At 47.9% G+C, this 24752-nt stretch overlaps 1 protein-coding gene across 4 annotated transcripts in view; it reads right to left on the bottom strand.

Annotated features, from left to right (window-relative positions):
• Positions 1–20856: 20856 nt before the first annotated feature.
• IP6K2 (inositol hexakisphosphate kinase 2) overlaps positions 20857–24752 on the bottom strand; it is a 34056-nt gene continuing 30160 nt past the window's right edge. For all 4 annotated transcript variants that reach the window (XM_084840137.1, XM_084840136.1, XM_084840133.1 and 1 more), the window contains one exon: positions 20857–21648. In XM_084840137.1, the coding sequence (XP_084696263.1) occupies positions 21151–21648 (498 nt within the window). In that variant the 3' untranslated portion in view covers positions 20857–21150. The remainder of the gene's footprint in view (positions 21649–24752) is intronic.

Below are 24752 nucleotides of genomic sequence, written 5' to 3'. Positions count from 1 at the left end.
GTTGGGGGAAGTTGCCATAATCCAACTGTACATTCCCGTTTGCAGTTTATCACTGGACTACTATGGGAACTGTATGAGTCACTTTTGCCCAGCAGTAATTTTGTGTCCTCTGTGGTGCTTGCAAGGGACAGTTAGGAAGGTCAGGAGTGGAGTAGAATCATAGAATAGTAGGGTTGGAAGGGGCCTACAAGGCCATCAAGTCCAACCCCCTGCACAATGCAGGAATCCAAGTCAGAGCATCCCTGACAGATGGCTGTCCAGCCTCGTCTTGAACGCCTCCGGTGTGGGAGAGCCCACCACCTCCCTTGGTCATTGGTTCCATTGTCGTATTGCTCTAACAGTCAGGAAGTTTTTCCTGATGTTCAGCTGGAATCTGGCTTCCTGTAACTTGAGCCCATTCTTCCATGTCTTGCACTCTGGGATGATCGAGAAGAGATCCTGGTCTTCCTCTCTGTGACAATCTTCCAAGGACTTGAAAAGCGCTATCCTATCTCCCCTCAGTCTTCTCTTCTCAAGGCTAAACATGCCCAGTTCTTTCAGTCTCTCTTCATAGGGCTTTGTTTCCAGTGCCAAGATCATCTTTGTTGCCCTCCTCTGAACCCTCTCCAGTTTGTCTGCATCCTTCTTAAAGTGTGGTGCCCAGAACTGGACACAGAACTCCAGATGAGGCCTAACCAGTGCTGAGTAGAGGGGAACTAGTACTTCCCGGGATTTGGAAGCTATGCTTCTATAGAAGTATAACTACTCTTGTTCTCTTGAGCCAAAAAGAGTTGGGTATAGTGCCCTTCCCAAAGGCTGCCACCTTCACACTCCCTCAACATGTGGGGATGTATGGCATAGCTGTTCTTTCTTATTGGCAGTATGGGAAGTAATCAGAATAATAACTGTAGTGTAATTTCCCCAAAGAGGCCATGCAGACAATTACACATCACAAAGTACTTGCTTGTTGGGCCCTGAAAATGTTCTGGGGAAAGGCACATGATGTCTTACTGCTGCTAAACAGGGTTGGCCCTGTACATGGCTTGGATAGGAGACCACATGGAAGCCATATAGAGGGCGGCTGCTACAAGTAGCTTCTACATGGAAACCGTATGATTTTTCCTGTGGAATTATGGGTGTTGCAGTCCAACACCTTTGGAGGGCACCTACATCTAGAGGCTGCTGTAATGTGATAGTACGTTTTCCCATAATTCCAGATGGAAACCATATAGAAGCTGCTGGAATAAGAATGGGGGAAGTAAGTGAAACAAATGTATTTCTTCTAAAGTTAACATGGGGATAAATTAGTTGGAAAAGGTAAATACAAAGGCACCCTATCCAGTTGCTAACTCTTTAACAGACCAGGGGCTTATGCAGAGCCGGGCCTAAGATAAATAGCACCCTGGGTGAGGAGTGCCTTTGGTGCCCCCCCCAGTCAGTTTTGCAAGGCCACCCAGAGAATTTATGGGGCCTGGTGCAGGTGTGATGTCCATTGAGAATGGCATTGCTCAAGACCTTGATTTCCTAGCCACTGTGCTACAGTTTGTACAAGCCAAAGTTCGAAAAGCCACATTCTGAGCAGTGGCAGTGCGCTATCCAACACAGCAGAACTATCACAACTTTTACTTATAATATTTTTTTGTTTTGTTGCAGTTCCTAGCTTTTGGTAAGTCTTTTCAGCTTGGCACCTCCTTCAACTCAGCTTGGCACCCCCCTCAGCTCAGCTTAGCGCCTCCCTCAGCTCGGCACCCTAGGCCACTACACAGCTTACGCACTCCTAAGGCCAGCCCTGGGATTATGGTAGTGTGCCATAGGATAAATAGGGTTCATTGGTACTAGGTAACAGTGGCCAGGAAAATGGAACGTTAGGAAGAGGAAGTCATGGCAACAGTTGCTGGGGGTGGAAGGTGGAGAGGGGGGCGGATGGAAAAAGGTGGAAGGGAGAAGAGGAAAAGGAGGGGAGAAATGAGAGAAAAAGTTCTCTCTCTCTCTCTCTCTCTCTCTCTCTCTCTCTCTGAAGAGGGAGTTCAGCTATCATTAAAGCTGGTAAGACTAGAGTAGAGAATTTGCCTGATCGCTGGGAAACAGAACGGCTGTGAAGGGCAGGTGGGAGCAAGAGGCCTGCTACATTTAGGGCACAATCCTATGCATGTTTAGGCAGAGAAAAGTCCTACAACTCCCAGTATGCACCAGCCAGCATGGCTGGCTTGGGCATGCTGGGAGTTGTAGGGCATTTTTCTGTCTAAACATGTGTAGGATTGCACCTTTATTTGTGTATTTATTTATATTTATGAATCGCTTATACTGAATAAGTTTCTAAGTGACATACAAAGGACAAGATTACTTTCCCGAGAATGCCTGTTGGAAAAGATACATTTTTAGTAGGCGCTGAAAACCCAGAAGGGTTGGTGCCTGCCTAATTTGCAGTGGTCAGGAGTTCCAGAGAGTGGGTGCTATGACACTAAAGGCTCTACTCTGACCATGATGAACCTCTAAAACCTTGGATACCACCAGGAGGGTATCTCCCAATGAGCACAGCATCCGAGCAGGCTGGCAGGGGATCAGGTGGTCTCCTAACTATCCTGGTCCTGAGTTGTTTATGGTTTTGTAAACAACTACCCAGCCCTTAAACCTGGCTCAGCAGCATATATGCAGTCAGTGCAATTCCCTCAGTAAAGATGTAATGAAACCTAAGCTGCGTGAAAGTCATCAGAGAAGCAAGCAGTTGCAGTATATTGTCCTCTTATTCCAGCTCAGGCACTGTGTGTGCATACAGCCACTGGCATCAAGGAACAACAAGACGGGACAAGTGGTATAATTAGTATTTTTACTTTCATTAAGCATTGAGCTCCTACTTAGGCCATTTTACTGTAGATGTTCCATAAGTATATCAGTTATAGACTAAGATTTATAATTAGTGAATTCCTTTCTTCCTTTAGTGATTTTGATTTATTATTATCTATGTTCTTTTTATTGCCTTTATTTTGTTAACTTTATTTCGAAATAGAAGAAAATTTCATGAAAAAGGGATGATAGCACTGTTAAAGTGAGGGAGGGTGGTTAAATTATTGGTATTGGATCTCAAATAGATAAAAACTTGTTGATTTCTCCAGGTGTTAGACTGGATCCTTTAATTCCCATCTCAGATCCCCGTTTAAATGAATTCGTGGCTTCAGTTGCCACAGCAGGATGCCTGCTGTGAAGAACCAGCTCTCCTCGCCCCCCCCCCCCAAATTCCTTCTGGAAATGCAGCCATTTCTTCTGGGAAACGAACGCTGGCGAATAGCACAAACCCCTGCAGACTCTGGCTTTAGCAGGGCCAGGTGAGATGCTGCCTCGCCCCGAGAAGGCTCGGCTTGCCACTTCCAAGTGGGTTGTGAGCCAAGAGGAACTTTCCATTCCGCCTGTCTGTCCAGAAGGTTAAATACCAATAGAGGGCGAGAGACAGGGGCTCTTCGCCAGACCCAGCCATTCCCAAGAGCTTAGCACTCAACGCAGTTGCCAAGCAGGAGCTCATATTAGCTGTCAGCATAGTTGCTTGCACTTATTAACATTCTTCTCCCCCCCGCCCCACCGCCCTTCTTTCTCCCACACGCTGATTTAATAATTAGTCTTTGTCAGGGCAAAGGGGTGAAGTGTATTAGGGCCTAGTAATGAGTCCCTGTTTCATCTTGGTCTGCACCAAATTTCAGGAGGGCCACAGGCAGTGGAGGCTGGTGGCCCCGTTGTCAGTGGGTCGGTCAGAACCAGTCAGAACTTGGGTACCTTTGCACCTCAGGTAGCTCCTTTAGAATTCTGACTGAAACCCAGAGTGGATTCACTGTCCCACTGACATGGGAGCCACCAGCATCCACTGACCACAGGAGAACTTGTCCCCAGCATATCAGGGAGGAAAAGCCAGTGGGCCTGGTGGACAATCTGCACCAATTTATTTATTTATTTGAAGTATTGTTATCTCATTTCTCCGCCAAGAGAGATCCCACAGCAGCTTACATGCAATTAGTAAAACAAGACAATTCCTGCCCACTGGTTAACCGTCCAAGAAGACATGGCACACAAGGAAAAGGGAGGGGAAGGGAAGAGGAAAAAATTAAATAGTCTTTCAGCAGACCTGGTGGAATGGCCCCACTTCCCCTTCTCATTTCCCTCCATACACCCTGCTGGAACATTGGGATGACCCAGATTAGCTCCTCCTATGAGTACCAGCCATGCTAGCTGGCACTGATGGGATCTGTAATCCAGTCATCCGAAGGGCAACAGGTTGCCTACCCTTCTATTAACAGATCATTTTATATGCTTCAATTTCTTTTGATTTATAACCCTCTTTTAACAGATCATTCCTAACTCTGTTGATATACCCTTGACAGGCCAAGCTCAAAAGGTGGCTGCATCAGTGTGTACTTGCCCTGATTCAAAGCCCACTTAACTTAGTCCAGCATGGCATGGTGGAAGGACCATAGGTCACAGGTCTGGGAGAGGCCCCTGCAGAATTGCCTGCTCAGCCATGAAACTTGTTGGGTGGGCCTTGCTCTTGAGCAAGTAACTCTCACTTGCACTCCCCTGCTTCACAGGGTGGTTGCAAGAATAAGATTAGAACACCCTCACATATGCAGTGCTATTGAGCACAATACAAAGACATAAACGGATGCCACCTGCTTTCTTTGCGCTTGCTAGCAGTGGAGGCTGGTGACTCCGATGTCAATGGGGCGGTGAATCTGCTCTGGATTTCAGTCAGAACTAGTCAGAACTCTAAAGGAGCTGTCCAAGGTGCTGGTAGCTACATGTGTATGGGCTGAATTTTCACAAGTTCCTGGTGCGATCTGTGGGCTACCCAGTCTTCTCATCTTGCACTTCCACAAGCTGCCCTTTGGCCTCTACGGATGCTTTCAGTATGCCAGCCTCACACCTGCGGGCTGCACAGGAATGGTACCAATCCCCCTGCTGATCATGGTAGTCCAAATGGACTCGACGCATGAGCCTGGGGAGCACTGCAAATATAGAACAAAACCAGCAACAGTAGCACCAAATCCCTATGCCGGTTGGCAGTGGCGCCATGAGGGCCCCACGGTCCAGGGGGGTCCCCACAGAACCCGCCAACAGGCAGTGAAGGCTGCCTGCAAAGGAAAGTGCCTTGGCGGCAGCTGGCCAATCAAGGCTGCAGCCGCACACCATTTTAAGTTAAAGTATTCCCTCGGTGACAAGTCTCTGAGTAGCAGTGAGCCGAACTAATCAGATGCTGCCTTGGGGGTGGGGGGGAGTTGCATGGCCAATGAGGGCATGCAAGTAGTGAGAAGACCATCCCCTTGTGCCCTCATTGGCTGCACACACCCAAAGTACTGTCTGATTAGTTCTTGAGGAAGTAAATGCTTTCCTTTAAAATGGTGTGCGGCCCGGCAACAGCCTCAACCAGCACTTTCTTTTAGTGAATGCTGGCAGACAACAGCCTAGCCAGTGAGGAGGAGGAGGAGGCGGCGGCGGCGGAGGTGGCGGAGGAGGAGTGAAGGCCTGCTGGCCTGCCAACACCACCATTCCTACTGCTACCTGATGAGGTAAAAAAGAGAGCAGAGAAGGCAAGGAGAGCCGCCAGGGGGAGCCGCCCACCCCAGCCCCAGGAAGCACCTTGCCTCAGTCCCCTTCAGACCTGGCAGCACCTCTGCTTGTTAGCATCTCTTTCATGAGGTATTTCTCCCCTCCGATGCACATTTAGTGCAACTGTCACAGGAGCAGGAGGTGGGAATTGGCTTCCTGAAAGCAGCATCAGGCATGCTTGAAACACCAGCCCTATGTCACTCTGTTCAATCAAAATATGGTGTGTGAGCTGAAAAGGAGCCAGAGCCTCTTGGTCTGAGCATTGGGACTGGAAGCCAAGAATGGAGAGATTCCAATTATTTTAATGATTCCCAGCAGAACCACAGGCCGCCTCGTAAGCTCTGCTCCTCCTGTTCTCCACTAAGATCCTCTGCTATGGGCATGTTACCACCCTGAAATATGTTTTCTTTTTAAAAGCACAGTGCAGAGGGCTTTGTGTCAGCTTTGTCTTTCATGTCATTCTCTTTCCTGTGAAAACAAGTAGCACAAATGTTGCCTCATGAAGTGTATCTGTGTGCACATAACCTCCTAGAGGAGACCAAAAATGTTGCTTGCAGCTGGCTTGTCATCCTGTTCCCTAGGAGGCAGGGAAGCTAGGACATAAGCTAGAGGAAGATACCACATTTGTACCTAATTTGTTCTCAGATCCACATGCACACACATCCCACCACTCCTTGGATTGTCCACAGCTTTAAAACACAGAAACACCTGCATTTCATATATGGCTGGTGGCTAAGTGAAACATAGCAGTTGAAAGTTTAAAGTGGGGCCAAGCCATATAAGAGTAAGGCCAGGTCTTGTCTACACACACCAGCTTTTGATCTTATCTTACTATAATGACCTCAGGATGCAAGGACAGTCTTATTAGCAAGTGTTAACATTACCTTGTGATTAGCACTCCCAGTGTTGTCTTATCACAAAAGCAGATTTTCAACATTGCCAAGTTGGAAAGGCTAGATCCACTAAACTCCTGAATGTAGGCGGCCAAGTATTTTTCACTATTTTTCTTTCCTCATTCAAAGGACAAAGCAACTAAAGGAAGAACCAAGCAAACAAATCCAAGGACAGAAGCTTAGCTAAACATCGACTACACACCACATTGGGATGAAAAAAGAAAGATAGCAGAATGGCTCACATGTTCTGTATAGCAAGGCAGTGCGGTCATCACTGTCCTTGTCAAGAAAGGCAGGAGTCAGCCAGATTGATTTAGGACTAGAACAGCCTTCCTCAAGCTGGGTCCCTCCAGATGTTTTGGATCATAACTCCCAGCAGCCCCAACCAGCATGACCAATGGTCAAGGATGCTGGAAATTGCAGCCCAAAACATCTGGAGGGACCCAGGGTGAATTAGACAATCTAAGAATGGCATCTGCAATGGATAATGTTGATCAAAGGGATCAACAGCATCAGCAGTGGATGCCTCTGAAATGGATGCTTTTATACTTCCTATGGAAACATGACTACTCTGGGTGCACCCTTACTTGGCCTTAAGGCCCAAACCCTAATCATCTTAAGGAGGAATTGCCGAAGCAATCAACCAATCATCCTTCTTTCTTAACCCATTTTCAGACTGCTGATGGAGACTCTGCCAGATTCTCTTACCAGAATGTGAGCAGGGTCCCAAAGATAGCTGCTGGAATTTGCTGATTTCTTTGTTCCTGACTATAAGAGTTCTTCAGTGGAGCCCTGATCGGGTTCCTCATTCTTAACAGTTGCCAGTGAGCCTGAAGTCTGGCTTCTTTGTGGACCGCAAACTTCTGTCCTCAGTTCCTACAGAACTTTAAGCTTCTACATAGAGGTTATAAAGCCCTTAAGAAAGGTTTTTCTCCTGAGCCACAGCGAGCCAGTGTGCTGCAATGAACAGAGTGTGTGAGACAGACCGGAGATGCTTGGCTTTGAATTTTTGTTAAAAAATAATATGAAGGTTATCTAATTGGCGCATAAGTATTTGTGGGGGAGATTTACATATTCCGGTCAATGTTGCTTGCACCCAATAATGATCCCTGCAAGGCAAACGTAAGTTAAAGCTACCCCAAGGAACTGCAGCTTATATAAATGCTGCAAAGTGTTTACTTCCTAATATATCCTGGCAAACAGGTGATGCACCTGTATTCACAAACTGTGATTTTTCTCTGTTTGCAGAAAAGGAGGCATGATCTTGTGCACATTCCCCAACATCACCACTGTTCACATGAGCAGGCCAGTTGCATAGCTGTTGGCAGGTTGGCAGGCTTCAGCAATGGAGCTTGATATTCCTATGGTAGGCCTTTACTCTCCAAGTGATCAGTTTTGAGGTCTAGAAGAGTGAAAAGCCTAGTGGGATCTGTCCCTCCCTGCAGAAGAATAGTATCCTTGGTTGAGGTGGTGGTGATGTATTTATTATCTGATGGTGGTGGTGGTGAGTGATTCTTATCTGGTGTTGATGGGTGGTTATTATCTTCCCCAACCTGGTTCCCTCCAGATGTATTGGACTACAATTCCCATAATCCCCAGCCTGGTGCCCCCCAGATGTGTTGGACTATTAAATCCCATGGAAGTTGTACTAAAACACATCCAGAGGGCACCAGGTTGGGGAAGGCTGATCTCTGGTCATTATCTGAAAAGCTGCTGGAAAGGTGGAAGTGGCAGCAAGGGATCCTGAATGTTTTATTAAACTGACCTCATAAAGGAAAAAAGCACAACGGTGATCTGAGATTCCAACATCCAAAAGCTCTAGTGGAACAGGAGTGACTACAGAGCCAGTTGTCCAGGTCGAGACCCAAGAGAAATAACTGTCAAGGGCTCCTTGGAGGGCTCTCTCAGTCTAATCCAGTAGCCAAGTCCAGATGCAGACAAAGGGATTCTTTTCAAAGCTTTATTCTTCTTTTACAACTTACAACTCTACAGGTAGCAACTAGATCTGAGCAGCAGCATCCCTATGCCCTAAGTTGGAACAGTTGGTCCCCGTTTGAAAGGCAATTACTGGCAGACCCCTGAACTTAAGGACTAGGGAGAGTCCCTCCCCTTTTCCCTTGGATCCTCTGGGCGCAACCGTTCATTGAGCGCCAACTGGGCGCTACGCCTCCTTTCCGCGCTCTCCATTTGGCGCCGCTCTCTGCGTCTGCGCCGCGCATCCAACCAGTCTGCTATCGGTGCTGGGTCACTCCCTGGACTGCTTTCTAATCTAGGAATGTGGGTGGGAGGAATCTCTGTCAGCTGCGGGCCCTGGGAAAAAGGGGCACGCTCCTCTCCCAGGAGCGACTGCTCTTCCTCCAAATCAGAACTACTCTGGGATTCTATGGGCTCAGTGTCCGCCCTGACATCATCCCCGCTCCCATGAGCCCCCCCCTCCTGCTCCTCCCCTGGGGCCCCGGGCTTGTGGGGGTACAGCTGGTGGAAGCGCCGCAGCAGCAATGGAGCATGCACATTTTCTGTGGGTTCCCAGGATCGCTCATCAGGCCCGTACCCCTTCCAGTCAACCAGATATTGCAAGCGGCCACGAGAAAGGCGGGAGTCCAGAATCTCCGCCATCTCAAACTACTCCTCCCCCTCCACCAGCACTGGCGGTGGGGGGGAGCCGACTGAGCGATGAGGATCGCCAGAAACCAGGGGGGACAGCAAGGACTGGTGAAAAACAGGATGGATCTTCATGGAGGGGGGGAGAGCCAGGCGAAAAGCAACAGGGTTAATCTGGGCCATAACCTGGAAAGGCCCCGTGCGGCGAGGCGCGAGCTTCCATGCGGGCGAGTGAGAGGGGAGGTATTGGGTGGACAACCAAACCCAGTCCCCCGGTTGCAGAGACGGACCCGGCTGGCACCGCTGGTCTGCAGAGGCCTTGTAGGCTGTCTTGGCTTGCTCCAGGGAGTCCCGTAAGAGGTGGTGTACCGCTCGCAACTCCTCTAAAAAGTCCTGGGCCACTGGCACTGAAGAGGGAGCTAGGGTGGACGGGAAGGCCTTGGGGTGGTAACCAAAATTGGCAAAAAATGGAGTTTGGTGGGTGAAAGCATGGCAGGCATTGTTATAAGCAAATTCTGCGAGAGGCAGCAAGGAAACCCAGTCATCTTGCTGGTAATTGACATAACAGCACAGATATTGTTCCAGAGTAGCATTGGTGCGCTCGGTCTGACCGTCCGTCTGTGGATGGTGGGCAGAGGAAAGACAGAGCATCACATGGAGCAACGCCAGTAGCTCCCTCCAGAAATGGGCAGTGAATTGGGCCCCCCTATCGGAAATGAGGCCCTCGGGCCATCCGTGGAGGCGGAAAACATGCATCACGAACAGCTCCGCCGTCTCCCTGGCTGTGGGCAACCCCGAGCAGGGGATGAAATGGGCCATCTTAGAAAACAAATCCATCACCACCAGAATAGTGGTCTTACCGTGTGAGCGAGGCAAGTCAGTGACGAAGTCAAGGGAGAGCAGCTTCCAAGGTCCTGAGGGGGTAGGCAGGGGGTGAAGCAAGCGTGTGGGCTTGCCTGAGGGGGCCTTCGCTCGCTGGCAGGTTGGGCAGGAGGCGACATAGGACTTGACATCCTGACACACACGAGGCCACCAAAAATCCCTCGTCACTCCATGCAGGGTCTTGGCAACGCCAAAATGCCCCGCTGTGGGGAAGTCGTGGCACTGATGGAGGACCCTCTCGCGGAGGGGTCTAGAAGGCACATAGACCCAGCCGGAATGGTAAAGCAGGCCACCTCGCAAAGAAAAGGGGGTAGAGTGGGGGGGCAGAGGCTAGCCCCAATTCCTGCACCTTTGTGCGAACAAAATCATCCTGAGCCTGTGCAGAGTGAAGGAGCTCTTCCCAAGAGTGAGGCACCGCAGCTGCCGCCAGGCCTTGGGGGGGAAGCCGGTCGGTCTCCTTCCTGTCAAAAACATGCCGAAAAGCTGCATAATTCTCTGGGAGGATGACGGTAGATGAAGGACTGCCAGAAGCAGAGAAGGGGGGAAGGGTGAAAGCCTGGGCAGGGACTGGCGCCTCCTGCTTGAGGCAATGCTCCCGGCAGTAAGGAGATGCATACTCCATTTGCCGAAACCCCCAAGAAATCTGAGGGTTGTGCTTAGAGAGCCAGGAAAAACCCAGCACAATTGGGTATAAGGGAACCTTGGCTAAGTGAAATTGAATCTGCTCAATGTGGGACTGGGTGCGTAGGGTGATTGGAACTGTAATACGGGTCACCTCGCCCGAAGAGAGAGGACACCCATCAATGGTCTGCACTGCGAAGGGGGCAGGAAGGGGCAGGATAGGAATCCCGTTTAAGAGGGCGAAGGTCTCATCCATGAAACTGGTTGTAGCCCCCGAGTCCACTAAAGCTAGTGCCTCCACCACCCCCCGCTGTGGGGAGAGGAGGTGAACATGCAACCTCAGATGAGAGGGTGGGGGGGTTGGGGAAGGCACCCAGCTGGTGGGGAGCTGACCCCCACACTGGAGGCCCCCAACAAGCTTGGGGGGCAGTCTAGTCAAGCCTGGGGATGAGGAGGAGGAGGAGGGGGGGGAAGGAGAGGAGGAGGAGGCAGCAGAGCCGTGGATTTAACTGGGCAGGTCTTGGCGAAATGCCCCAGACTTCCACATCGAAAACATCGGCGCTCAACTCGCCGGCGCTGAAGCTCCTCTGGCGGCAGTGAGGCTCGGGTAGCCCCCAGCTGCATCGGGGTCTCTTCCACCCCCAGCACCGGAGCGGGGGGTGGGGAAGGAGGCAGGAAACGTGGGGGAATGGGAGGAGGGAAATCCCGGTTCCCAGCTCCCCGCCGGGTCTGGCGGCGCCCCTCCAGCCGACTATCTATCTGAAGGCAGGTCTGGATGAGCTCCTCCAAAGTAGTCGGGCAGGGCGTGTGCGCCAACTCATCTAAGATCTCATCGTTCAAACCATCCCAAAACTGAGCCACTAGCGCGGCATCATTCCATTGTAAATCCTGCATCAGCAAGCGAAAGGTTGTCGCGTAGCTGGAAACTGAGTCCTTGCCCTGCCGGAGGCGGCGAATCTCCCGAGAAGCCATCTGCGTGCGCAGGGGGTCACCGAAAAAACGTGCCATGGCTGTCATGAAACCTTGACAGTCCCCGAGCAGGGGGTCATTAGCGAGAAGAAGTCCCAAAGCCCATTTAGCGGCCATGCCCGACAGCAGGTTAATAACAAAACCCACACGAACCTGTTCCGTCTGGAAATCCTCAGGTCTAAGACGCATGTACAGCTCTGACTGGGCCCTGAAAATGTGAAAAAGTCCTCTCTCACCAGAAGACTTCTCTGGCAACGCCACCGGGCACTTGCGGCGTGGGGGAATCGGAGGTGGGGGGGGTTGAAAAGTTGCCTGTAGATTCTGCATGGCAGCCGTCAGTTGAGCCATCTGATCACGGAGCATCTGGTTCTCTTGCGCCAGAGCTTGCACCGTTGGGTTCCCAGCACCCTCCATAAGGCTGTAAGAGAAAAGAGGGAGAGAGGAGAGGAAAAAAAAGAGGAACGGGGACCAAGCTGTCAAGGGCTCCTTGGAGGGCTCTCTCAGTCTAATCCAGTAGCCAAGCCCAGACGCAGACAAAGGGATTCTTTTCAAAGCTTTATTCTTCTTTTACAACTTACAACTCTACAGGTAGCAACTAGATCTGAGCAGCAGCATCCCTATGCCCTAAGTTGGAACAGTTGGTCCCCGTTTGAAAGGCAGTTACTGGCAGACCCCTGAACTTAAGGACTAGGGAGAGTCCCTCCCCTTTTCCCTTGGATCCTCTGGGCGCAACCGTTCTTTGAGCGCCAGCCGGGCGCTACGCCTCCTTTCCGCGCTCTCCATTTGGCGCCGCTCTCTGCGTCTGCGCCGCGCATCCAACCAGTCTGCTATCAGTGCTGGGTCACTCCCTGGACTGCTTTCTAATCTAGGAATGTTGGTGGGAGGAATCTCTGTCAGCTGCGGGCCCTGGGAAAAAGGGGCACGCTCCTCTCCCAGGAGCGACTGCTCTTCCTCCGAATCAGAACTACTCTGGGATTCTATGGGATCAGTGTCCACCCTGACAATAACCCCCTCCCACTAAAGAAATGATCAATGGCCACATCAACACAGCAGCTAGAACTGCTGGTGTTGGTGCCGTACTTGTTGATAGCAAAGGTATTCATGATTGCTTTGACACAGACAGTACCAAAGAGTGAAAAGTGCTGCCATCATCAGACTGAAGGTGATTGACTAACAAGGCAGAATGTTTTGATTTTGGAGCGTTCCATTCACTTCTGATGACCGCAGACAGCCTCCTTTCAATTTCAGCTTCATTGATTATTGGGGGTTTTATTGTCTCAGTGCTATCAACCAAAAGAGCTTTACCTCTTAAGACTGCTTTGATGCCAAGTCCTTTGAAATAAGCCATACTGGTATTTATTTATTTAAATGTATTTATTTATTTAAAACATTTATTGGCCGTCTTTCAGGGCAAAAGCCCTCCCAAGGCAGCTTACAGCAATAAAATACATAGAAACAGTTAAATATTATAAGCAATAAAAACATAAAAACAATAACAATAAAAGTTGACAATAAAACCAACAACAACGACTACAGTAACAGCAACAACTGCAGTCATATCAAGGGAAGGCCATGGTAAAGTAATACATTTTCAAGGCCTTCTTAAAAGTCTGCAGTGACGGAGCATCGTGAACCTCCAACGGCAATTTGTTCCAAAGGTGTGGGGCCACTGCAAAGAAGGCCCTCTCACATGTGGTCACCCACCTGACTGCTCTCACGGGTGGGCAAACGAGAAGGGCCTCTCTTTCTGATCTTAAAGTGCGGGCAGGCTAATATGGGTGAAGGTGGTCCTTCAAGTAACTTGGTTCCAAACCTTTTAAGGCCATAAAGGTCAAAACTAGCACTCTGAATTGGGCTCGGACACACACTGGTAACCAGTGCAGCTAGCCAAGTATAGGCATTATGTGTGCAAATTGCTTCACCCCCACCAATACTTGGGTGGCTGCATTCTGCACAAATTGGAGTTTCTGAACCATCTTCAAAGGCAGCCCCACATACAGCGCATTACAGTAGTCCAGCCTGGATGTCACTAGTGCACAGATAGAGGCAAGGTCCATCCTCTCCAGATAGGGCTGCAGCTGGTGTACCAGCCTAAGCTGGTAAAAAGTACTCCTGGACACCACAGCCACCTGGGCTTCTCCAGTTAGCTCGGAGTCCAGGAGGACTCCCAGACTGCACACTTGGTCTTTTATGGGGAGTATAACCCCACCTAAGACCCGTTGTAAACTTCCATCCAAAGTAGCTGGTTTCCCAACCCTCGATACCTCCATCTTGTCTGGATTAAGTTTCAGCTTGTTCACCCTCATCCATTCCAAAACAGCCTCCAGACAGTGGTTCGAGTTCCACAGCCTCCATGGGATATGCAGATGGAAACCAGAGGTAGAGCTGACATTTCAGCCCAAACCTACTGATGACTTCCCCCAGCAATTTCATGTAGATGTTAAAAAGTATGGGGGACAAGATAGAACCTTGCAGCACCCGACTGGCTAATGGTCATAGGGTGGAACTAGGGATGTACGAAAGTCACTTACCTGTGACAAAATTTGATTCGTGGTGGGGGGGAGGCGCTCCGTCCTTCCCCCCGAAATTCTGGCCAGGGGGGAGGCGTCCCGTCCCTCCCCCCTGAAATTCTGGCCGGGGGGGAGGCGCCCCGTCCCTCCCGCCACGAATCCTGTCCTGCCGGGTCTGCAAATGGCGGCGGCCATAGCCGCCGCCGTTTCATCCCTGCAGTCAGCCGTGATAGGCTACATAAATGTTTACGTAGCCTATCACGGCTGAGTGAAAAAAACCCAAAAAACCGCGCATACGCAAATGGCGGCGCCCATGGGCGCCGCCATTTGTGTTCCTTATTTTGGCATGTCTAGTCTACGTAAACATTTATGTAGACTACGGCGAAAATAAGGGGAATGCAAATAGCGTAGTGTCTACCTCCCTCCACCCCCCGCGGATCCCCCCCGGGACGAGACTTACCTGGAGCGGATGTTCCGGACGGCGGCAGCTCCAGCGGTGGCTTCGGTGGTGGCGGCAGCGGCGGCTGGTCTTCCGACCGGCTGCCGCCGCCACCGCCACCGCCACCGCCATTTGCAGTCTTCCCCCCCCCATTCGTGATAGGCTACGTAAAGACTTACGTAGCCTATCACGTCTGGGTTAAAAAAAAAAATGCGTATGCAAATGGCGGCGGCTACAGCCGCCGCCATTTGCGTTCACTATTTTTGGTTGTCTTAGTCTATGTAAATATTTACATAGACTAAGACGGCGAAACTAAGGGGGAACGCAAATAGCATCCGCTACGCTATTTGCGCTCCCCCTTAGTTTCGCGGTCTTAGTCTACGTAAATATTTATGTAGACTAATATAACCAAAAATAGGGAACGCAAATGGCGGCGGCCGTAGCCACCGCCATGTGCGTACGTGTTTTTTGTTTTTTAACCCAGACGTGATAGGCTACGTAAGTCTTTACGTAGCCTATCACGGCTGAATACAGGGACACAAACGGCAGCGGCTATGGCCGCCGCCATTTGCGTCCCTGCTAGCCAGTGGCCGGATGTGCAGCTGCTGGCGGAGCTGGCCGGCGGCTCCGCGGAATCCCCATGGAGCGGAGCCGGCCAGCCAGTATTCCAGGGGGAAGGGATGAAGCGCCTCCCCCCCCCCCCAGTGGAGCCAGGTAAGGGGGGTTTCGTACATCCCTAGTAGTCAAACTATGGAATTCACTACCACAAGACGTAGTGATGGCCACCAATTTGGATGGCATTAAAAGGGGTCTAGACTCTAGACAAATTCATGGAGGAGGAGGCTATCCATGGCTACTAGTCCTGATGGCCATATGCTACCTCCAGTATCAGAGGCAGTGGGCCTCTTTATACCTGCTGGGGAATGCAAGCCAGAGAGACTTGCACTCAAGTCCTGCTTGTGGGTTTCCCGTGGGCAGCTGATTGGCCACTGTGTGAACAGAATGCTGGGCTAGATGGACCCTTGTTCTGATCTGGTATGGCTCTCATGTTCCCCAACTGCAATAACTTCCAGCCTTTTCAGATCTAGGACTCACCTTTAATCTCAAACTGCAACTTGAGACCCTGTGTATCTCAACCTTCTTCTCTATTTTAACCCTTTTCTTTCTGTCTCCTCCTCTCTCCTGTCTGCGGGGGGTGGGGGTGGGGGGAAGCTGAAAGGGAATGATGCTGAGGTGTGACCTAGTTGTGACTCATGATCCATCAAGTGGAAAACCAATGTTTCAGTGAGCTGATACACACTCACAGAGCAGGAGGTTGGATGTCAGACTTCTCCAAATCAGCCTGAATATTTCTAGCAAACCCAGCGCAGTGGAAAATCCTCCTGTCATAATCCACACAAAATAGAAAGACCTTTTAAAAAAAGTATCTAAACCGCCCTTCATATTTGTGGATGATCTGAACTCCAGGAGCTGGCCTTTGCTCAAAAGAATCCATAGAACTGCAGCAGGGTGAAGGGTTCCAGGCACCAGAAACAGAAGCTCCAACTCTCCGGTCTCTCAGCATTTCAAAGTCCCTGTGCAAATGTTCCATCTCCCAGACAGCCCTTATCGATGGGCAGTTCGGCATGTTGTTGAGGCAGTTGCCTGACTTCACCTCTGCAGGCCCAGAGATAAGCCTCTCTGTGCAGCTTCCCCTTTTGCAGCTGATCCGCACCTTACATGGCAGATTTATTATGCCCTTTCTCACAGTTACATCTGACCTTTTGGAGAAAAGCTCTGCATGGATGTCAGAAACGGGAGGATACCAGAAGCACGGAGCTTTTAACAGTAGGGGAAGTGGCTGGCATTGTTCTTCCTTCCCTCAGTCTGCCATCTAAGGAGACCACAACACTAGACCATCTTCTGGGCTACCGTTATAACCCTCGGACTTCCTTTGTTTCCCACCCGCCCCCTTCAGTTTGAAGCCATGCTTAGCTGTGAGCTGCTTGCTGAAGCGGCATTTCCCATCCTGTGCTCTTTGCCACCCACGTGCTGACAGCTGATCCTTACTCACTGCAAACTCAAGTATCTCATGAATTATCAAAAGGGGGACAGTAGTCTAAACCTGAATTTGATGATGGCATCAGGAGGATGGTGATGTAAACAGGCCCAGAGAGCTGTCACCAAAAGGGCACAAGTATTAGAACCACATGTCTTTCTCTTATGTATTCCTCCAGCACTCCCCCTCCAGCTCGGCTTGCTGTCTTGGCACAAGGCTCTGGCTGCCGCAGCTGCTGCATGATCTGCCATGATTGCATTCCCCGGTGCTCTCAAAACATGATGTGCATCATTGGCACAAAATGTGACTAGGGCATCTGCAGGGGAGGCGTTGCCACCACAGCCGCTGTGCTGGAATTTGGACCACGCAGTGAAAGGCAAGCTCATTCAAGGGCTGATTTGCAAGCGAAAGCTGCTCTTAACCACCTCTAATCAAGCACTCCTCCTGAAGCTGCACAGCAAGTCTGGAGTAATAATAATAATAATAATAATAATAATAATAATAATAATAATAATAAAGCACTCACACCCCCTCCTTGGCAGTCTTGTGACACAAAACATTCTGGAGGATCTCAAAGGCACAGTGCTCTTAAAATCACAGAGTCGTTTCCAGAACTGTTGGGCAATCATCCTGCTTGCTCTGCTCCCAGTCAGAAGCCAGAGCAACCACCTCTGGAGCCAGTGGGAAGCTGGCTTCCACGATGTATGCCAACCTCCGTGTCTCCTGCCGAGCCTTTCCAATAACTTGTGCTGGCCCTGGACACAAACTATGCCACCTGGATACTTGCGCAATAAAAGCCAGACTTTGCTTAAACAGTCACACTCTGTACTTCCACCCACGGACTAATAGTGCTTAATGCTGGCAAACCCAGAAAATGCAGTTATGTAACTGGCATTCTGCAAACACAGGAACTGCAAGAAAGAATTTCAGGATGAGAAGCAAAGAAGGAAAACAAAGCTGACTCTTACAATAGCCACTCTATAATGCCATTCAATTCTCTCCAAGTCCTGTTGGAGTGGAGATTATCCCCACCCCCCACCCCCCATTTTAATTTTTTTTGCTTGATTATGTTCTGTCTTCAAAATAGCGATTCTCAGCTTCAGCCAACTGGCTTTACATATCCGAAAAAGAGTAACTGAATGATATTATCAGGTTACTTTGATTTGGCATGTTTAGATCTAGACTGGGGGCCCGTCAAACCTGGACACTCCTGAAAACTGCTCTTCCTTTTCACCTGTCAATTAAATAAGGAAATAGTGGTAGTGGGTGGACATATTTCATGGGGAGGTGTGACACTCTTCCCCCCCACACCACCACCCTGGCACCTCTTTTCTCACAGTTCCAGGCAATCTCCCCTCTTTCATTACGTGTCATGACAAATAGCAAACCAAGTGCTGAATCTCAGCCCTCGGGCAGAATACTTGATGACGTGAACAATCTAGTCATTCAATGAGAAAGATGGCAAGAAATCAACTCTAGAATTAAATTAAAGATAGTTCAAGATAGCATGTTAGTGAGACCGAGCTAGTATGTTGCCTCCAGTAGTAATCCTATATGGATCATCAATTCAGAATGAGAGCATGAGAGGAGCTGTGCTGGATCAGACCAAAGGCCTGTCCTGTCCAGCATTCTGTTCCCAAAGTGACCAACCAGATGCCTGTGGAAAGCCCACAAGCAGGACATGAGGGCAACAGCAGTACCCCACCCACCCATGTCCCCCAGCAACTGAGACTGAGAGGCATACTGCCTCCAATACTGGAGGCAATATATAGCTGTTGTGACTAGTAGCCCTTGGTAGCCTTATCCTCCATCAGGACAGGCATTTCAACCGTTTAGAATGGGGAAAACCTACACACAAGCCAGGAAATCACCGAACGACTGGTGGTTGGGGGGAAGGAGATGGGGACAGGAGAAAGGGGTTATGGCCATCTGCGGAACCCCAAAGGGACAGATTTGGCCTACAGGCCTGATGTTTCCTACCCTTCCTGTACTGGATGGGGCCATGTTCTTCCTGAAGGGTCAGTCCATAGTCTGGATGTGCTTCTGGACCTGGGCTTTGCTGTTTGATGCTGAGGAGGCAGCACTGGTTAGTAGGAATACATTCTATCGGCTGTCCTTGATATATACCTGTTACACCACTTTCACTTCGAGGAAGATCTTTGTACCATCCTCTGCACTTTGGTAACCTTCCATGTTGATTATAGCAAATTTGCAGCTCACTCGGTGTGGGGCTGCCTTTGAAGATGTCTTGGAAGTTGCAGCTGTTACCAAATTCTACAGTCTGCCTATCCGCGGGAATTGATCACAGAAAGCATGTTACTCCTATTCTTGCTCATTTCTGCTGGTTGCTGATTCATTTCCAAGCCCAGTTCAAGGTGAACAGCCTGGGTGCCAGAAGGGCCTTCTTCCATCTATCTCTCTCCATCGAGACTGGTAGGGGTAGCTCTGCTTTAGATCTTTCCTTTCCAGAGGTCTGCTCAGTGGGGGCCCCCTGGAGCAGACCCTTCACTGTTGTTGCACCAACAACAGGTGGGCAAAACACTTTGGCTACTTTCCTGTTCTTTTCATTGCCAAGTGTAGACCTGCCTGTTTTGTCGGGAAAGCAAAAGAACCAATGGCACACAGAAAATTTGGGGGAAATTGACATGTATGCACAAACCGTCTCTATTTATGGAATGCTTTGGGCGGGACACCATTTCACTTCCTATCTCTACTTAAGTGCTTTGGTTTTGGTATTTGTTATGTAGTAAGAACGACAGGAAACACTGACTTGAAACAGCTTATGGGCCAAATGTGTGCAAATCAGTACAACCACTCCAGGCTAGAAAGGTTGCATGTTGGAATACTCGAGCATGATAAAAAAAACAACTCTGCACGTAGAAAACTAGCACATCAGAAAGAGCCAATTGTGTAAAATGTTCCTATATAAATCTGACAAAAGGTGAAATGCTTTAATGTGTAAACTGCAAATCTTATTGCTAAAGCATATATATGTTATTAGTCTATCTTTCTTATATAGATAAGTGTGTGTGTGTGTGTGTGTGTACTGCATTGAGAATGCACTCTTATACATATCTATTCAGTAGTACGCCCAAATGCATTAATGGGCCATTATGCCCCTGTAATGTGTATAGGATTGCAGCATTAGTAGTCTTAATACAGCCTAGAAAGCTGGGAAGAGAACTACGGAAAAAGTTGAAAAACTAGCAAGCCACTTGCGGGATGTGAAGGTGAAGTCTAAATATCAGCACCAGTGTATCAAATAGCACAGGACATTAAATGATCAGCAGAACACATAAAATAGCAGGGGACTTTGTTGATTGGGCTTTAATCTCCTTTAACCCCATTATTTTCATATGCAGAGCCTCTTTGATGTTTCCTGATTTCAGTTATTGTGGAAAGGTGAAGTACGGTTGTTCTTTATTTACACAGTAATAGGCCAAGTACTTTATTATACTGGTCATGTAAGTAAATACTGGACACAATGACTATTTGTTGAGCCTATACAATGCACAATATTAAATCTTTCTTTAGGATTTAGTCTTTCAAACAATATTCTTTAATCCACTGGTTCAGACTAACCCTAAGAGTAAGAATGAAAAATATTTCTATTCTATTTATGGCCTTGGTAAATTCTGTGTACACATGGTGTTAAGGCACATCAGCCATATTGCCTTGGTCCAGGATTCAAATAAAACTGCAGAAAAATAAGTATGGCGTTCAAATGCAACCCCACAGTTGATAAAAAGCAAGAGATCCCACTGAGACAGTGCAAGTTCTCAGCAGGCCCACTGAAAGAAAACTATACTGTCCGTAAGTTAGAATTTTGACATGTTTTCTTGTCACTGGCTCGAGTGACCAGAAAAGCAGGAAGAGGGTACCTCAAAACAATTGTCAAGGGGAAAAGCATCAAATGCCCACAACAGAGGGGCTAGGATACAGGCAGAGCAAACCTATCAGTTAAATTAGAAGCTGGAAACAGCAGCTTCTTCAAGTTAGAATGGAGGCACGCCAGTGCTGGCATCTTAGAAATGGTGTGAGGCATCCCCACACACCTGCTGATTGCTAGAATCAGTTCAGTGACCTACTGATCAGAGGTGTTTCTCTAACACCTATGCCCCACCAAGGAAACAGTGGGTTTGAAGAGGTGCAACTTGTTCTTGCCATATGACTGTGGCCAAGTATAATACCAGAAATACAATGGATAAAGTTTCTGCAAGTAACTATTTTATTTTATAAGGAAGAAGACCTGAAGGGAAAGTCTATCTACCCTAAGTGAAAACACCAAGCTCATTTTAATAAATGACCAGCAAGATTAGAAAGACAACATTATCATTTACAATGAACAAAAATAATTTTATTGATACATATACACACAGGAATAACAGAGGTATTTGAATAATCAAATATGGAATGTTTACGAGAGTTAAAATAAATAATAAAGATACCCAGATGTGTCAGTGCTAACTCTAGCACCACTAAAAGGAAATGCCCTCTTTTGCACAGCTCTGACTCTGATGGGGCCACCCCAACAGAGTCTGTACAGGTTGCTACCACCAGAAAGTGGTCAATGTGTCTGGAATACAAAAAGTCACTATAGTGCTTTCTACGGTTTTGCATTCTAAATGTTTATTCACTGCTTTCGTCCCTTATTTCTTTAATAATAACTATTAAGTTTTGAAGTCCAAAAACATAACCCGTATCTTGGCCCTCATGCACCACACTATCTTCTCCATAATACCTGCATGTTGTGTGGGCAAAGTCTATCATTCGAACATCAACGGAGCTAGCGGTGGGCTTGTAGGCATATGCACCTGCCGATTCATCTGATGACTCTTCTGAAAGACCTTCAAGGTCTTCTGGGTCAGAGTCCACTGCTACGTCTTGTAATTCCTTTCCATCATAAATAATGAGCAAAGAGCTGGAGTAAAAGCGGTATGATTCCTGTTTCTCCAAGACTGATTTTAATTCAGTCAGTTTCTTTAGAACAGCTTCAAAAAGTTCTCGTCGCAGGTATTTGCCATTATGAAAGAATTGGTAAAGTGCTTCTTTAAATCCTTGGACTGAAAGCTTCCTTCCATGGTACTTATTCATAAACATTAACTGGCCAGAACCTGGCTGATAAACCTGCAGAAAATACAAGCCAAGAAAAGGATTTATTGGCACTGAATGCAACAAGAACTGACTCAAAACCCTGACGGTGCACAAGCCCCACTGTGCTTGATTATACTTACTCCCTGGTAAGCATGTACAGGACTGCGGCTCTAAAAAATTAACTGGTTCAGAAGAGAAGAAAATCTTTGCAAAACTCCTCTGATGTAGCTAAAGGTACAGATGACATATCCCAGCAATTACCAATCCTCAATGCATTTTTTTTAGTTGCAAAGCAAATTCTTCAGATTTAGATTATTTTTTCCATTTAGGAAATAAGACTGAAGAATTTTAGTAGGATTAGAAATTTCTTTGGCCACCATTTCCAAAGTCAAGTTATGACATGCATAATGGAACTCTGTAACTCAGCCCATTAACAAAGGTATCATGCCTGTGCTTGTTAACTCTGATTGCAAAACTACTGGCAACTGGAGTCGCTGCTTGTCATGTCCAGAGGACTGCCCATGAAGAGAAAAAAAAGTACTTTAAAGAAAAACGATTGTGTGGGACTACATCACTCCTAGGATGATAAAAGCAATCCGGAATCTGAAGCAACTGGCTGGAATACTGGAACTATCTTCTATCGTTCCACTACAAAGCATGTAGATATCTGCTGGAAGGATAATATAGATTAACGAACAGTCCATGTAGACCAAACTGGAATGACCGCCCTAGCTGACCCACAATAGAGAAAAATAAAGGTCCTCCACATCTCTCTGCTAGAAAACACGCTGACAAAAAAATGCTCTCTCTACAAGAGCAATGAATTGAGCAACACGTGGGGAATAGTTGGTAACTTGAAATAAGGACAATGGCTGTGACTGGCAGACTTGAACCCACTCTCATAGACAATGCTACTTGTTTAATGTAGGGGGGAGCAATCCTACGCTGGCGCCCCCCCCCCCCCCCCGACAGCATCTGGAAGGAGATAGGATAGTTCCATTTCCAGGCTCTGACCTCGGAACCAGGAAACCATGCTCCCTGCCTCCTCCCCCTTGTAGTCAGCAGAGAGAACCGCACCAGCTACCTCGCCGCGCTCAGAAAACCAAGTGTGGAGATGGGGAAAAGGGGGTGTTCCCAGGGGAAGGGAGGAGACTGGGGCTGCTGCACTACAACCTATCCTATGGCCACCCCAGCCTCCTTTCCTCCCCCACCAAGCTGCTGCTAGATGGCAAAATCGCCTGTCTAGCAGAAATGCAGGACACCTGGAGTACTGAAGTGAAGATCACCTCACTGCCATCCCGCCCTGCGTTGGATACTTAGCAGCCTCTGAGTTCAGAGGCTGCTAGGTATCCACATAGGATTGCACCCTTAAATAGTTTTATTAGTGGCTTTTTATTATTTTTATGGTTTTATTGATTTATTTTAGATGTGTTATGCACTGCCTTGGTGGCTTTTTGCAGAAAAGGGCAGTAAAGAAATATTAATAATAAACTCACAGTCATCTGTCAAGGAGTTGCTGCTATAAACCAGAAAGACAGATATGTTTCCTACTTAAAGCTACTATAAGGCAAGGTGAGATAAATGACCTCATCTAGCAACAGTACAGCAAGGTGAAAAGGTGCTACCCCATGATAGTCTTTCAAAATCCTCCTTAAAGCTCTCTATTCAAACGAAATTTGCAAGAAAGCTTGCGAAGAGCCAGCTGGGATATAAGGCATCCTATGTCAGTACTGTCCCATTTGTTTGCATCCCTCACTTATAGGGAGTAAAAACTGCATATCTAGGCAGCAGAACATCTAACTGCCATCACACAACAGCTCACCAGAAGCACAGGTGCTGCACATGGTTTCTCCCTCTCTGCCCCTAGACAGTGAAAAAACCTGCAGTCATGGATTGGGGGTGGGAGAGAGTAAAGAGCACACAGCCAGGCAACGGACCACCCAATTGGCAGCACTCAAGAGAAATGCGATGGGATGAATGTTGATGTGAACAGCCACAATGACCTAATGTGAACAGGGTTTCACTAGGGGGTGGGGGAGGGACCAGAGAGGATATACTATACTACATCAGAGGAGTTTTGCAAAGGGGTAGAAGCAGCCCCAATGTAATCATATTTGATTTTTTTTTTTAACGTAAGCCACCTTCGGGACCCTTCAAGGTTGAGAGGCAGAAAAAAAAAATAACGGCTTGCCTTGGAATTAAGTGTTATGTTCTTTGTGAAAGGGACCTTCTTTTGGCTGCTTTTATGAAGTACCTGCACTACAAAGACTTGGTTTAACAATTTTGTACGTGTGTGTGGGGTGGGGAGAGGCTGTAATGGACTGTAATAAGAATCTTCCACTGTTACTATCTATCAAAATGTTAGAGAAATTATCCTTCTAACTTTACAAAATCCCTTTCTCAATGCAACTAAAATAAGTTAGCACATCCCTTTACAGAAGTGCTAGTGTTCTGTTATCCTGGATCATAAAATAAAGGGCTGAATCCAGATTTCTTCATGTTTAGAATACACCCACTGAAAACAATGGGCGTTAAGGCAGACATAACTTGCCCCATTGATTTCAATGGATCTACTCTAAGCATAATTAAATCCGGATCCAGCCCAAGACTTTTAAAATCCAATGCCTAATCAGAAAGGATGCGCCCTATCAGGTATGTTTAATGCTAAGCAGGTTCTTTGTATCCAAAACTAGCCTTTCAAGACACCAGGACATAACCTGCAAAAGATTTTGAACATTTTGCCAGTAAAGGATGGTAGAACAGTACACTTTGGTAGACAGGGCAGTTGTGTGTACGCTTCATTCCATGCACATGCATGTGGAAACAACCACCTGTATCTCCTACATAGGATTTGCTAATCCAATTAAGGACAGCCTGATGGTTAATAGCAAATTCCATGCATACTTAGAGAATACTCTCTCCACTCTTGATAAGGAAGAGCAATTGCTCTGAAGTGGCCCGTCTGCCTGATTACAGTGATACTGCCATGTTCTGGAGCTTTCTTCAGCAAGATGGTGAATAAAATGTAAAATGTCTCAGCTAGGAAAGTATGAAGTGGGATGGTTACAGAATTGTTTAAAATTAATTAACACCACTAAATTATTTTGGATTGACGAAACTAACCAGACTTCTGTTTT

The sequence above is a fragment of the Heloderma suspectum genome, chromosome 2 (assembly GCF_057233095.1).
Source record: "Heloderma suspectum isolate Gila_16-S chromosome 2, 16-S_ref, whole genome shotgun sequence".
In the NCBI taxonomy this organism is placed as follows: domain Eukaryota; kingdom Metazoa; phylum Chordata; class Lepidosauria; order Squamata; family Helodermatidae; genus Heloderma; species Heloderma suspectum.
Note: the sequence above shows the minus strand (reverse complement) of the source record. Positions and strands in the feature narration are given on the sequence as shown.